This window comes from Rattus norvegicus, chromosome 9 (genome assembly GCF_036323735.1).
Source record: "Rattus norvegicus strain BN/NHsdMcwi chromosome 9, GRCr8, whole genome shotgun sequence".
Classification (NCBI taxonomy): Eukaryota; Metazoa; Chordata; class Mammalia; order Rodentia; family Muridae; genus Rattus; species Rattus norvegicus.
The window spans coordinates 81,900,431-81,916,528 of NC_086027.1; the positions used below are offsets into that span (position 1 = coordinate 81,900,431).

At 49.4% G+C, this 16,098-nt stretch overlaps 1 protein-coding gene across 1 annotated transcript; it reads right to left on the bottom strand.

Annotated features, from left to right (window-relative positions):
• Positions 1-1,174: 1,174 nt before the first annotated feature.
• On the bottom strand, positions 1,175-13,757 carry Igfbp5 (insulin-like growth factor binding protein 5). The gene is made up of 4 exons (NM_012817.2): positions 12,876-13,757; positions 2,865-3,094; positions 2,226-2,345; positions 1,175-1,569 (listed from the first exon to the last, which is right to left on the bottom strand). Exons 1-4 carry the CDS (start codon positions 13,207-13,209, stop codon positions 1,438-1,440), a joined length of 816 nt encoding a protein of 271 aa, NP_036949.1. The 5' UTR covers positions 13,210-13,757; the 3' UTR covers positions 1,175-1,437.
• Between the last annotated feature and the right edge of the window lie 2,341 nt (positions 13,758-16,098).

Below are 16,098 nucleotides of genomic sequence, written 5' to 3' on the forward strand. Positions count from 1 at the left end.
TCCCCACCCTCTACTTCCTCCTCCTCTGTCATCTCTCATGGCAGTTTCTCTCTGATCTGTCAGTCTGGCATCTGAGGGAGACTTCCAAAATGCAATTCAAAAAAATGCAGATAGAGTAAAAGGCCTGGGCAGGCCAGTGGGTTGAAGATGGGTCTGGTGGGTTTATGTGGTGTGGTGTGAGACAGTTACTTTCCAAAGGTTGGAAGGCTGAAATGGACTGCACAGTTGATGCACCCTTGGGTGCTGGCAGCTACCTGGCTTGGTGGGTACATTTAAACACAGGCTGGGAATCAGGAGAAGATCCAAATGTGCCCCACTAAAGAGCCACATCTGTAGTTCATGAGAAAGGCTGCCAGAAGCAGGCCAAAGCAGGCGTTCTGGGTTGTAGTAGTGAAATATGGATTTCTCAGAACGAGGAAGATCTTCAGGGCCCTAAAAAAAAAACTACTTCAAAGAGGTAATGCAAAAACTTTGAAAGAAAGGGAAGGGGGAATAAAAGTAAAGAAAATAGATTTATATGCCTATATAAGTCTACATGGAGCCTTGTAGGTAAGTACAAACCCCTTCGTTTTCTCCGCCTATCCTCCTCCTCCACAGAGGCTGCCGGGCCAGCTTTGAGTCTAGTGGAATCAAGGGCCAAAGCCACATGCTTCTGAATACTTGTCACCCTGGAAAATCAAGTCTTTCCAGTGTTGGGGGTGGGGCATACTGATTTCTTAAAAAAAAAAAATTCCAACAAGAGTAAAATTTGTACACATTCTGAGTTCACTCTTCTGCTCAGGGGGAAAAACCTATCTGCAATCACTTGGTTTCCTTTGTTTTCAGAGGGATGGAATGCATTTTCATCTTTATAAATTTGGGGAAGAAACCACCCTGCACTTGGGTAAGAGGAGAGGAGGGTGAGGGGTCTAGCCATCCACACTGCTGGCCGGAGGAAGCAACAGACCCCAGAGAGGCACTGACACACCTTGTTCCTTTTCTCCCCACGATTAAACTGGGTGTCACTGAATGCCACATTTTTGAGTGTCCCAACCTTTCTCTGACCCCAGGCTAGAGTTGAAAGCAAAGGGCAGATCCAGCCCTGGTTGTGAAGCCCTGTCTGCCTTGCCGTTTCTCTCTTCTCTCTGTAATCCCATCTGTCCTTCCTTCTCCTCTACTCCAATGCTTTCTTTCCATTCCTCGCTCCTTCTTGCCCCTTCTCTTCTTCCCTTCTCTGTCCGTTCAACTTGCTTCAAATAGGAATACGTTTCCGGGGTCGGGATGGGGAGTGTCTCCTTAGCCCTTGCTAGAGATTCCGAGGTCCTCAGTTTCCTCAAATATATATGTATATATATTTCCCCTAAATGAGATGAAATGAGTGACGTCCTGGGGTGGAGGGAGGCGCTGGCTGGAGTTGGGGCTGGGGGGTAGGAAAGGGGGAGGAAGGGAGGGGACGCGTCACTCAACGTTACTGCTGTCGAAGGCGTGGCACTGAAAGTCCCCATCGACGTACTCCATGCCCGGCAGCTTCATCCCATACTTGTCCACACACCAGCAGATGCCACGTTTGCGGCCACGAGAAGGCTTGCACTGGGAAAGAGGCAAGGGGCAGTGAGACAGCTGTACCCTGAGGCTCTCTTCTTGTTTGACTTCTCCCCCCAACCCCACCACCGTGCTTGAGGGTGACAAGGGGTACACCTTTAGCCAACTCTTGGGGTTTGCTGACTCCATTTCATGGGAGGACCCAAAGAAAACTGTTCAGGCATCCTGCCCTGGGGTAGGTCCCGCAACATCCCTTTCGTTATTCACTTTGGGATTACGAATAATCTCCCGTTTTCCAGGGATCCTCAGGATAAGACCTTGGCCATCAAAATAGGAAAGGCCACTCCGTGGCTCTACCATGTGCCAGATGCAGTTTCACATGGATCATGTGGTGGGAATTGCTCGAAGAGCCTTGACAAGATAACCACGTATTTCTCCCCACCAGTGTAGCTGAGACCGCTAGTCCCCATTTTACACGAGAAACTAAAGGCACAGGAGCTTTAAGTAATTGGGCCAAGGGTTGGTTACACAGATAGAAATGGCAGGGTCAAGATACACCCCAGGGGCCATAGCTTGTAACTGTTAACTGAGATTAGGGGTCCCTTATATATACCGTCAGAGTCAACCAATTAGAGCAGTTGGACTCTACTCCAGACCTGCCAATCAGAAAGCCTAGAGGTAAAGCCTGGTACAGGGGCACGTACCTGCTTTCTCTTGTAGAATCCTTTGCGGTCACAGTTGGGCAGGTACACGGCACGGGGCACCATGCGTGGGCTGGCTTTGAACTCCTGGAGGGAAGCTTCCATGTGTCTGCGGCAGGGGCCCTGTGAACACAGGAGGGATGAGAGGCATGGCCCGGGTGGAAATCACTAGGCGGTGGCCTCTGATGGTTCATGTGTGGCATCCAAAGGGACCCGGGAGAAAATCTATCACATTCATCTACTTAGGATGCACGTGGTTAGGTAGAGAGCCCTGGGTCACTCGCCCTTAGATTTTCTACCCTTCCAAGCAATGAAGACACACAGGTTCCATTCTCTAGATCTCCTCTGGGGACTGGCCATCGCTCTAGGGGTCACATACCTGGTGCATGCTTATAGTTATACTAGGCACCTTCTTTGAAGGAGAACTACCTGTTTCCACTAACTTGGATCAGCCCTCAGCCCACATAAATAAACTCAAGGTCTCAAAAGCATCCTTCCAAATTCTCAGCTGAGACGCCATGAGCGATAGGTTCTTTGATAGGTCTAGCTTATGCATCCTCTATAGCCACAATGCTCAGACGTAGGGGGAAATCAGATTGGGATGGTGGCCAGGGCCGGGAGACGAGAAGCCCCGAGACTCACTTGGTCAGATTCCTGTCTCATCTCAGGTGCAGGGATGACTCGGGGGTGGGCAGTGTTCTCCGCGCCCCCCACAAACTTAGACTGGGTCAGCTTCTTTCTGCGATCCTTCTTCACAGCCTCGGCCTTCAGCTCGGAAATGCGAGTGTGCTTGGGCCGGAAGACCTTCGGGGAGTAGGTCTCCTCAGCCATCTCGGAGGTGGTGGGTTCCTCATGCTCCCGAGAGTCTCTCTCTGTGGGGAGAAGGAGGCCGAGAATCAGCTTCTGAAGCCAGAGAGCAGTAGATAGAGACAGGAACTGGGAGGATTGGGATCAGAGGAGTCACGGGATGCTAAGAGAGATCCAATGAGGTCTAAGAAAGCAAGAGGGAGGCGGGGATAATCTTGACCACGCTTCACTAGTGCGCAAGGGAAGGCAGGCTAGAGAAGGAGGCAGCAGGAGGCTCAAAGCAGGTGAAGGTTATGTAAAACAGCTTGCGGGCCAGTGGTGGGCTCCGGAGATGAAGTGGCTAGAGACAGAAGGGTTGAGCTGTCAGGACCTGGAGAGCTGGGCCAAGGGAAGAAATCAGGGCACAGTCCAGACATAGGCAAGAATAGCCAAGTGTGTCTGTCCTCTTAAAAAGGTCTTTTTACTTTCAGAACAGCTGGGCCGAGGGGTGAGAGATGTTTGGTACTGGGTATCCAGGGAAAGGAGCAGCAGAGGGTGAGAACCATGGTGAGGGCTGGGAGATAGAGAGGCAGAAATGTGGGCCCTGCAGAGGAACAAAACAGATGGAAGAGAGGGGCCTCATCCTTCCGTATTAGCTCCCAACTGGCTCTGTGCTGTGCTCTGGACCCTAGGAGGCTCCGAGTTACTCAGCTCTGAGAGGGGCCGACAGCTGGCTGGGGCCAGACCAGTTATATATAGGAGCAACTTGGTGACAGTCTATACTTAACTGACTTATGACTTAAAAAAAAAAAGAAGTAGGACTTTGTTCATGTGTCTGTTAACGCCACCTGCCTAACCAGTCTCAGTACACATTTCCAGTAAGTTCTTTCTCATAGATGCCCACCTGTTTCCTCTCAGCCCCTGACCATACAACCTCCATAGATGACGAGTGGGGAGACCTTAGATTGCTATCTCCATGCAGTGTGCTTCAGGTGACCCACATCAAGACCAGATATAGGGGCAGAAAGGGTTGGAGGACCAGACCCCATCACCTTTCCTGTTCAAATACTCAAAAGAGGGGGCTTTGGGATACCCAAAATTAATTGAGCAGGGTAAAGGAAAATCCCTCAGATACCCAGATATGGTGGCAGTTGAGTATCTCAGATGTGAGAGATAAAAGGAGAGAATTCAAAGAAGTTGAGATGAGGGGGAATTTGTGAGGAAAGAGAAGACTTTGTGGAATGTCTTCAAGCTCCCAGCCCAAATAAAGGTCTGGTGTGAGTGAGCGGAGGCATCTGGAGATTAGGCCTAACCTGGTTACAAGAGCCAACGGCATCAAACACCCAAGCATTTGTTCCTCTGGGACTTGTGAAGCTTACTGAACCAGGCGTTGCTTCCCACTAGGAGGAAGCCTCTAGGGCTGATTTCATCGATCCCGATGGGCTTGGGTGTATATCCACAGAAGAGGAAGAGAGACAAGTACTGGAAAGGAAGAGGAGGGGCCAGGAGTACGTGTCAGTGTTGGGGCTAGCTCTCCCTGCGTCAAACCTCTTGGCTGTGGACTTGGAGGATGCCTGACTAATTCTGTGTGGATAGAACAGTAGAATCTGATTTTTTTCCTTAAGGGATTTTTGCAAACTCTGGGCCTCACTAAGCAAAGTCTAGGCTCCCGAGGTACCCGCCTCCCTAATTTGTAGGCTTCTTGCTTGTGAAGGACAGGTTTAAAGCTTCCCAATTCTTGGTGTTGTTCACCTCCGTGAAAGCTAGAAACCCATTACTTGGGCAGAGGGAGAGTCAAGTATCAGAGATACTAATCAGGGTCTTGTGGTCATCTGGAGGCTTCAGAGAGACAGTGGGACCTTGGAGGTGAGCCAGAGCAGAGTCAGGACGATTAAGGAGATGGAAAGCAGGCCTCAAAACAGAATTCCAGTTAACTTTGCTCAGCTGCCTTGTGGCCGAATCATAAACAGGACTTCAGTTTTTGGAAGGTTTGGCTTTTGGATAAAACAAGAGGCCACAAGTCCCCTGGCTACCCCTGAGTCATTTCCCCAAAAGAAAGTAAACGGCAGCTGCTGACAGGATTGAGGTGGGGTACTGGGGAACACTCCAGGACCGGAACACCGGAAACCTGCTTGTTTTAGAAACAGGCAGGGCTATACCTCCAGGCGGCCAGTAGGTGGCGCAGGAGACCAAAGGCACTCAACTTGTGCAACGTTAAAATCTGGCACTTGGATGTCTTCCCCTTCCTACTAGTTTAAGAATCACATCAATCCTTCCCCCGTTTTTGTGTGCTTCCAGCGTGCATTAAGAAGGTAGGGGTGGGGCAAGAAGGAGCTGTTCAGGAGTGGAGGACTGTGGGGGCAAGCCTTAGTTGTTGTGTGTGGCAGAGTTGCTTTGTCATCATGTGACTGGAAAGAAGAAAAACGCATCCCAATACCCTCCTCCCTCTAGATGAGCCTGGAAAGGAATCTGCAGAAGATAAGAAGTGTGGGGTGTTTTTGGTCAAGGACTTTCACTGCAGCAATAAAAACCCTAAGACAGGGGTGCTATATTCTGGTATTTACTCTGGTGTAAGTTCTGAGTCTACCCTGGCTCTAGCTTTGTAATGTGCCTACTCTGTCACAGGAGTCAACACTAGTCACCCTCCCTTCCCATCACTCCAGGACCATGGGGTACATCAGCCTCTCCCTGGGAGCATGCACAGCTTTATGGTTGCAAAGACTCCCTAGTTTTGCAGACGGCATCACAACATCATGCACATACCCAAGCTCAGCCTCTCTAAGTCCACAGTCTGGAGGCTGATGCTTTCCTGCAGACGTCTGACTCTTTACCAACACATGGAGACACATGTTCTTAGGATGCCTTCCCATTCAACCTTGCTTCCTAGTCCTTCCAACAGATGAATCCGGAAAGGACCTGTTGCTACCCGAACTACCACCTTCCAGCCTGGGCTTTTTGTCATTCTAGTACCATGAATAACTTGGTCCTTCCATTCTATTGGACTCTTGCTTGACTTGACCTCACAAACAGAAGTCTGGGGGAGTGTTAGCTGTGATGACTTCTCTTCCAGAAGAAAACCAGCTGTGCTTGGAGATCATGGCCCCTAGGCCACCTACAATCTGAGAAGTTGAGTCGAGAAGTGTTTCTGTAATCTAAATGGGGCAACTTACAGTTTAATGGATGCTGGGGGAGGCCATGTCAGCCATGCTCCTGCCCCAGAGCATGATCACCTTGCTATAGGAAGGCACTGGGAGGTGAAGAGCCAAGCAGTGCCTGAAGAAGGTGCCCCTGGTGTGTGAGGCTTCTGTTTGGCTGAGGCTGTGCCGTCCATGAGCCAAAGTGACTATTTAAATGAACAAATACAAAAAAAAAAAAAAAAAAGCCAACCCAGAGGTCATAATTTCCAGTTCTCCACAGATGCACTGTGCTGGACAGTGCAGATATAGAACACTTTCATCACCACAGTAAGTTCTACTAGATAGCCCTGGCCCAGGACACCGATCAGGACAAAAATAGCCAGGCTAAATGCTCTGCCCGTCCCTTGTCTGGTCTTGTTTCCCAGCCAACAGGCAGCCTTCTGCTCCTTGCTGCAGTACTAGGCTTGGGGGAAAGTCAGAACTGGCTGCTCAATGAACCCCCAAAGTGTAAGTCGCGCTCCCCAAGTCTCATGGCTTCCCAGCTGCAGATGGATGCTAATTAGCTCAGTTGTACCTTGTGGGCTCATTTGCATCTATAGAGAGGGAGGAGGAGTTTCCCCTGGCCTTCTTGCTGGCCCACAGCAGCATCTGCCTGGCCCCAAGCCCACTCCTGAAGATCCCTGAAGACACCATTTTCTTTTCCACTGTAGTCAGCAGTGGAGGGAGTGTCCAGGGATTTTAACAACCAGGAGGAGGAGCTGACTTTTCAAGATGAAAACAAATGTGGACAACTGCAACCTAAGGTGGGGGGAGGGCCAGAAGGGCTCATTTAACTTCACAAAGCTTAACTTTAAATTTTGAAATAAGCTTAAAAGATAATTTGCTCACTGGAATGTTTTAAGTATGTTTGGCACAGCATTCCATAAACTTTATGACACATATACATATATGTCATATATGTATATATGTTATGTATACAGTGACTAAATTGAGATTTTCTGTAAAGGTAGAAAGATGCCATGGATTTAAAAGACAGCGGGTGAAAGAAAGTGGATGATTCAGTATCATTCTTTGGGTACATGTTGAGATGATCATATTTTCTGGTTAACATACACTACTAAGTTCATTTCCTCCGCTTCTTCTTAACCTTTAGAAATGTTGGCTGCTAGAAAAAGAAAAGTATAAAAGTTGTGGTCTCTGGAAAATTAAACATTATGTTTGTGACTTGTATTATATTTCGGTTGGATGAGCTAGTCTAAAGATTCCTGAAGGAGACACACCTTTCGTGGGGAGCAGAGAGATGTTAGAGCTCTGATGTATAGAGAGTTTAGAGGGCAAATAACTGGAGCCCATGTAAGTTCACAGACGGGCAGGGATATTGTATGAGGCCCTGTTCTGAGTACAGTTTCACTGAAGGCCTTCCTTCGGTTTTGGAAGGGACAGGCCATTGATCTGACTAACAGTTTAGGTTGAGGGCTAAAGTGTAGGAAAACCTGTTTGGTTGAGCCTAAAGGCTCAGCTGGTAGGCCCTTCTGGGAAGATAGGCTTGCATTATTTGCTTGCTTCCTCAGCCTCTGGGGCGGGTTAGGATGAGTCTGGGCATAACCTCTGATTAACCTGAACTATAACGTCTCAGCCAAAGGCAGGCCTGCTGAAAAGCCTAGGATTTCCCCGTATGCTCACAAGCCAGTGGCTCTTGAGATTTTCTCATGAGACTTTATGGCAGATGGTCTCTCCTCTTTCTTTCTGATGTAGAAAGAACAGTTACTTCTGTCAATCTATTCTATCCCAGGTCTCATCATCCAGTTTGCCAACCCCGGGGAAGACCTGTGCCATGGAGACAGGTTACCGTGGGCAGTAGACCACTGACTGAAATGCTATGTTCTCCAGAGAGACAGGAAGCAGGGCAACCACAGGGCTGCAAGGGCCTGCCTGCCGCATTAGGAGAACTCCTTGTGTTTAGGAAATGAGGTTTGGCCCATAGACATGGAGACTGTGCTGAAAGCCATCCCTTCAAACCCTCCTTGCTCCCTTTCTCTGACCAAACCACTGGCCTGAGCCAGCTCTCTGTAAGAGTATGTAGAAAAGGAAGAGAAGAAGGCAGGAGAACAAGAGGGTACTGGGGGTCCTACTTTTGGGACACTTCACTACTCTGGTTCAATAGAGCACCCCTAAGTGGAGGGTTTTCTCTTCAATTTCAGTACACCTACCACTGGAGGGTAGCATTAGTCAATGTTGGCCTGGAGTCTGGGTTGCAAGGTTAGACCAGGCCTAGGCAAGAGCCCTAGTGACTACTGAAAAAGCCAGAGATGGCAGAACTAGCAGGGCAGAGTGCCTCAACCCCTAGGGGAAAGCCAAGTTCAAGTCCCGACCACCACAGATCTTGTCCTGGGCAAGAGGCTTCCTGTTACAGGTCCCAGTGTCTTTATCTGTCAAGTGGGACCCTTGACCATGATGGTAACCATGGATTCCTTCCAGCTTTAAGGATCTTTGAACACTCTAGAGACAATTCCTGGAGAGATGCTAGGTCACAGCTAAGACACGTGACTAGGCAGGGACGTCCACTTCTCCAGACAAACAAATGTCTGGTTACTCATCTGGATTTATGTTTATAAGAAATACATATGTGGAATCATAATAGAAATCATGGCTGGGGGAGGGAAGCGGGCATAAGCACCAGATTCCTTGGCTATTTGCTTGTTTTTGCAGACATGTGACTAGTCTCACTGTCTTGAATAGCCTACCCAGCTTGGAATTTAAGGATAGCCTTTGAGAATTGCTATTTTCGCCTAACTGGCAAAAGTGCAAATTTACAAGGAACAAAACCCCTCCCACTTGCCCGCTGTGGCTCCCGGTAACCACTCCCCTCCCCTCTCTGCTATGGGATGTCTCTTGTTCATACTTGATTATGTACAGAGTCCCTCCACCTTCTGAATGTGGTGGCTTGGAGGGTATAATCTCTTCTTTAAATTTTAATTTTTCTCCACATTAAATACCTTAAGGTTTTACAGGCATTGGCTGCTCAAAGTAAAACTTTTTTTTTTTTTTTTTTTTTGTAAATCTTCCCTTTTGTTCCTCCTCCATGAATTAAGAGCAGGGCCGGGTTGGCAGGGAATTGCTTCCGGATCCTCGGTTCTAACCAGCTCAGTGACTCTGACTGGAGGGTCACTCTGCCTGTGCAGCTGCAGGTGGCCGCTTGCTTAAAGCGCGAGGGCAAAGGCAGAGCTGCTCAGATTTAAAACTCCGCCCTCAGGGGCTGCCTCAGAGTTGGGGCGTGGACATGAGGGAGGGGAGGGGAGGGGAGGATAGTGGAGGCAGAAAAAAAAGAAGAGACTTGGAAAGAAAAGCAGCTTCACTGGGCCAGCTGTGCTGCCGCCTCTAAGCCTTGCTGACGCAGCAGAAAAGTTGGGGGCAAAGGCAAGAAACGTCTAGTTAAAGCACCACCCCTGTCGCCCAGCTCCGGTTTTGGTTGGCTTCAGCATAGCCCTCACTCACAGGCTTGCTTCAAAGGGAGGGCGTGAGGTGGGAAAGTCATCTGGCTCCTTCAATTTTTCATAATCTTGTTCAATCCAGACATGAATTTGGCCAAAAAGTCTTACTCTGGATTAAGTTCAGCGTGGCATTTGGATCGGGCTTGGAGCCGAAGCCAGCCTGAAGGAGGCCAAAGCCATCAAAGAAGCAAAGGCTGAATTAATTTTCATTTACATAATGTCCCCCCTTCCCTTGCTTCTCCAGTAGCACATTTTATGTTGATTTTTGCCTTGTTTCTCAATGACAGGATCGACACTCACAACCCTCTGCTCCCCACATCTCAGATTTCAGGTCTCCGCTAGCCCGGGAGTTACTCCCCAGAGCCTCCAGGAGGCTCCCACCTCTGAAACCACAGGCCATTTTCTAGAGAATGCCCTCAACAAATTTTAGGCCTTTTTTGACTCACTGAGGCTCACCTTTCTTTATTGTTCTTGGCCCTAGAAACCCTTGTCTCCCTAGTCCCCTTAGCCTCACACACACTGCCCTCCGTTTCTATATCTATCGCTGGCCCCTGCACTGGCCAAAAGAAAATGCAGAGCCAGGCGCACTCCAAGCCCAGGACGACATCTAGGCGACTCCCTCTCCAGTTGCCAAGCAACGCACCCAGCAAAACCCTAGCCTGCCTGCTTACACCCCCCTCTCCCGAAGCTTTGGCGGCCAGCCACCTCTTCTTCGCTCCTCACTTCTCAATCTTGAAACTCACTGTACTGGGGGGTGTTATATAATGCAATAATATGAATATATGCTATATATTTGGGGTTGCATACTAAATGCACAGTATATGTATATTATAGCTTCCATTCACGGGGGAGAAAAGGATTTTCCAAGCTCACAATATTCAGATTTCAATGGTGGGGGAGGGGGCCTGGGAACAAGAATTTCTCCTAAAGGAGACCACCTCCTCTCTTCGTTATCCATTTTCCTTTCCGTAAGAATGACGTCACCGTTAGCTTTTTTTGGGGGCGGGGGATTTAACTAATGGCTCTCGGGTTGAAGGATCTTCTCCGAGAGCCGGCTCCCATTCGGGAGGAAGGTATTAACCTTTGCCACTGTGGACAGCAGCCAGGGCGCAATTGCAAGCCACTGGGCACCTGCCTGAGGCGGGCTGGGGTGGGACTGAGGGCAAGGAGAGGGGGTTGCTTCGGGTTGAAGAGGCTGCAGAGAATTCTAAAGCAATCTGGAGAGGGACAAAAAATCGTGCGTACGTGTGTGCATGTATGTGCACGCGCGTGTGTGCACTGGGTCCGCTTGGGAAGTTGGATGCTGCCTCTTTGCTGGCCCAGCATTTGCGCGCGCGCGCGCGCGTGCGTGCGTGTGCATTAAGCGCACACCTTCTATCCCAGATACTCCCTATCTATCGCTTGGCTGGGCAAATAAAAGTGGGCCGGGATACTGAGGAGTCATAACTTGCATAATTCGGCTGTGATTAGATTGCTAGCCACCCCTTTTGTCTCCAAGCCATGTAGCTATATAATGGATTCCTACGGTTTCGGTAGGCAGAAATGTAATAGAAATAAGCGCGAAAATTGATCTTTAGGGGCTTCCGCAGTTTGTACTCCTCCATCCCCCTCATGGGTGACAGCTCAAATCTACAGTTTCCGAGGAGAGAGGCTGAGCTCACGCAAGCTCTGCTGCCTACTAATGGGCACTCACGCACCCTCCCACGAGGTGAAATCCATAGGTCTTTAGTTTGCGTTCAAAAAAAATTACAACCCTACCTCACGTTGGAGTAATGGAGGACGACAGGTGGTGAGAAGGGCTTTATCTTTGTAAGGAACCAAATAAAACATGTAGCCAAGTCTAAAGACCTCTAGGAGAGAGTCAATAGCTTTTAATCTCTCCTAGCCCAGATTTTGTGCATTGTTGGTTAAGCTTAAATAAATATATAATATATAATATAATAAAAATATGTAATAAGGTAACTCCCCAAAGAACCCTAGCTCGAGGCAAAACTGTTCTGATTGAACAAGAAGCTCTGTCAATCATTTAAACCACACTCCAGGCACAGAGAATTTGGAGGCGGGGCAAGAGGGGGCAGGGCAAGCGGAGGGGTGGTTCCCAGAGCGTAGTCTTCTTGTCTCCACCCCTTGAATTTTGCATTCTGTGTTTCCAGGGCCTCTTACGCACTTAGCCACACTCACTTTTAGTCTGGTTTAAGTGATTGGTGGAGGGTGAGGGTGCTAGGGTGGGGTGGAGTGGGGAAAAAGGGAGGAGAGATGGAGAGGGCCAGCATCCAGTGGGAACTTGAGGCTGTCTTCATCCCACATCCCTCTTCACCTCTCAAACCTATGTCCATCTTTTATCCTAAGTAAAATCTGAATTCAGGAGGGGAAAAAAAGCATTAAATTCAGGGACGAATATTCGGCACAGAACACCAAACTCTTTCAGCCCATACCCCACGCGCTACCCCAGCACTCCTGAAGTATTCTTTCTCTTCCTGGGAGGAAAAAAAAGAGACATTTTACAGTCTAACGTGTTTTATCATCGATCATAGTCAATCATATTAATTCAAAAGCAGCAAGTGTACATGGGGGTGAGCTCTCAATACCGTCACCCAAAAGACATTAGTTGTCAAAGATGTGGGGTGTGTGTGTGAGTGTACGCGCGCGCGCGCGCGCGCGCGCGCGCCCCTGAGCAAGTAGGAATGGAGGGAGAGGTAAATCTGGAGGCACTGAGATGGGGGTTGGGGTGAGGCTTGGAGGGAATCAAGGTAGAATTAGCTCTGAAGATGGATAACGCATCTCTAGATTCCAATTAGAATGACCTTTAACACAAAAGAATCTTTAAAGTTTAGGGAGAAAAGTATGGGGGCGGGGTGGAGAAGGGAGTTGATAATTTAACCTGTTCTTTTTCAGAGTGGATTCTAGGGATTTGGACTTTGAGACTCAGAAGGAGCTCGGAGTCAGGATTGCCACGAGTTAGGAGTGGGGGAGGGTCAGGCTGGGGTGGAGATTGAAAGGAGATGGAGTGTAAACTGGTACAGGCCGAGTTAGGCAGCAGCTTAGGATAGCAGGCTCTGCCAGGGATTCAAGTCTGAGGTGCAAGGACCCACCCCATCTACTCCCAGGAGCTACCAGGGTCTAAGCCACTGGCGTGCGCAAAGCGCTCGAGTTCCCAATCTATCCCGGGTCCCCACCCATCCAAGGTGCCTCCCTCCCCAGCTCGCGTGTGGTGCAACTGGAATCCCGGTAGCGCTCACCTATCTTGGTTTGCTCGCCGTAGCTCTTTTCGTTGAGGCAAACCCCGCGGCCGTGCAGCAGGGCGTGCAGCGGCTTCTCCTCATCCTGCCGGGGGAGACAGCGCAAACCCTGGGCGCAGCGCTCAGTGTAGACGCCACACGACTGTCCCTCCGCCAGGGCGCAAGTCATGCAGCAGCCACAGCCGGGCTCTTTGACCAGCTCACAGCCCAGAGGGCTGGGGGGACACATGGACAGAGCTTTCTCGTCGCAGGGTTCACAATGCACGAAAGAGCCCAGGCCTTGAGCCGGCACGGCACAGGCGGCCAGCAGCAGGAGGACCACGCTGATCACCATTTTTTCCGAGTCTGGCTTTACCTCGGGGCGGGGCAGGAGAGCGAGAGTGTGTGGAGAAAGGGGCCAAGAGGGAGCCTGGAGATTTTTTTTTTTTAAAAAATATCTCTTGCAGGTAAAGCAGGTGCTGTCCTCCAAACACTTGCAAAATATGAGGCAAGGAGGATTCAGGTGCCTGCACGCAAGTCCCAATTGCAAGGATTAAAGACTTGCAACAGGTTGGGGGTGAAAAAAAAAGAGGCGCGCCAGGTGCACGCAGTGAGTGGAGACCCAGGCGGGATCGGGGCAGAATTGGAGGGGTGATGAAGAGAAACACAGAATCGCTCACCCCAAAGCTACAGAAATAATGATCTTGGAGGCCTTGAAACGGGGAGAGGTGAAGGAAAAAAAATGGATTTGGCTTAATTTTTTTTTTTTTTGCCTTTGCTTAAAACCTAAAACGCACCCCCACTTCTCTCAGCTGCCAGCTGCGCCGCTGCGCAGAACAGGTAAGAGGCGTCGGCGGCGCCAAGAAGATCGGGAAAATGTTGAAATCAAGGGAGAGGAAAAAAGAAAAAGGCAAAAACTCAGACCTCACCAAACCTGGACCCCAACACCTCTTTTCTCCTGCTCTGCCACCACCTCTTCGAAACCCGCAGGAAGTCCGGAGAAGGGTGCAGACCGAGGAGGGGGATAACAAAAAGGAACAAAAAAGGGGGGAAAAAAAGCCCAAACAGCTTTGCAGCTCTTTCCTAGCTCTTTTAAAACCCCCGGCAGAAGTTTCCAAAGAGACTGCGGGCTCTGGTCGAGCAGGCGCTTTTAAATAGACGGCCCCTGGCTGCCAGCCAGTTGTAGCTGCAATTTGAGCTCCCCAACACCCAACCCATGCAAGGATGCCAGGGAGCTTTGCAGCGCAAACTCACACGGGGTGGGGGTGGGGAGAGGCCTTCTAGACACGGGGGCTCCCCTTCGCTCCCTGCACAGCGCCCTCCTCCCCACGGAATGTACGGAAAGGGCTTGGGGGTACGGGGCGAGCTACAGAGGAGAAGAGGGAGAAAGTAGAGGGAGGGGTGGATGGCTGTAATCGTCAGGAGCTGGGTGAACACAATGGGGCGAGTGGGTTTTCTGGACAACTAGCCCGGACACTGGCTGTTAGGAGTCACATTTTCTTATTAGCCGTGTATACCCTACCCAAGAAGTCATTTCCAACTTAAGAAAAAAAAGTGTCTAAATGACTATTGAAGGTTTGCCTGTCTGTGTGTTTGTGTTTGGGGGACAAGTAGTGTACAGTAGCTGGTGAGGGGCGTTGAGATGAATTTAAAGGAGAAAAGGAGGGTGTGTGTGCACACACACCCCTCCCCCCATCAGAAGTCCGGACAGAGGGATTATGGCACGGGCTTGTCGTTGTTGTTCTGGTGGGATACTGATTTTGGTTATACTCAATGGTCATTTTCTTTCACCTACATAGATGACTAGGGAAGCTCGTGTGTGTGTGTGTGTGTGTGTGTGTGTGTGTGTGTGTGTGTGTGTGCACTGTGTACTTTCAAGAAAGGATAACCCCCCCCTTCTGCCCCAGCTTTGTTGGGAGCAGTGACTGAGTCCCTGGAGAAAATGCTGTGGGTGGTCAATTTTATCTGGTGACATAGACACCTTCAATGTCCTTTTAAATGGAAGGAAGGTAGACTAAAGTGATAACCTTCTTGGGGTTGACAACAGGGCAGGCAGATCCTGGAGCGAACAGGTACCTGACTGCAGGAGACCTTGTTTTAAGATTAATGTGTGCAGAGGTATTTGAGACGGCAGGACCCTGGGGCCTCCACATGAGAAGTCCTCACCCAGGACTTCATGCCTCACAAATCCCCAGACCGCTGGTCAGCACTTGGGACCATTCTCCCCGTAGGAAAATGAAAGAAAACTTAATTTTTGAAAGAAGGAATATGATGGCTTTAGCTCTTTTTGTTTGTTTTGAAAATTAAGTTGACCTGATAGGTGGTCTGTAGACTGCCCACCCATGTAAAAAAGACATGACCAAGAGCATGATGGTGTCTGGGGAGTTCTTGCCCTTCTTGGAGTCTCTTCTGCCCTTGCTAAGTGCTCTGTTCTTTTAGGAAAAGGGGCTGCATTTCATGACTTTTGCCACTAGACTGCACCCTTATCTATGATAAGAATTCTTGCTGGAGGACTGCTTTTGAGAAACTATTTCCCTGGCTGGCTCCGTTGGGATCATCTCACCCGGTGGTGTTCTCATTCCCGATCCTGATCAGAGTGTCAGTTCTCTGTGTGCCAATAGGCACATTTTTTAAGCAAACCCAAAGTTTAAAGTTGTGCTTTTACACTCATTGCCAACGCAGTTTTATTGTGTTGGTGGCTAGGAGAGGGAGGAAGAGCAGTGTGCACCAATGTAACAAAAAGGCGGGCGGGGGCCGGGGGATGGTTGGCTCCCAGAACCTATCTCTACTGTCAGAAGGCCTGGGAAAGCAGGGAGCAAATGAATGTTAAAAAATAGGTTGCGGTATTTTAGAAGGAAAAGAGAGCAAGTGTTATTTTCTCATTTGAGTCAAGTTCAGGTGGGAAGTGGTAGAAAGAGGCGTGGCGTGGGGATGGGTTCAGCTCACCCTGGTGTAGCATTTGCAATGGGAAAACTAGGTCTTCTGTCCAGTTCCTCAAAAGTTGCTCAGTTCTCTCAAAATATGGCCTATAGTAGTCGATTTTTTTTTCTTTTGCTAGCTGACTTCTCATGGCTGGAGAGTACCCCGTGTGTAAGGACCAGTAAAAGAGGAGATGGTTTGTAGGGAAGAGAGGGGGGCAGAGAGAAGAAAAGTGAGAGAGGATGGGGAATTGGTCCTTGAAAGGTGATAGTGAGGTCATGGGGAGAGATCAGTGAAAGACTGTGTATGTTAAGCAACCATGTTG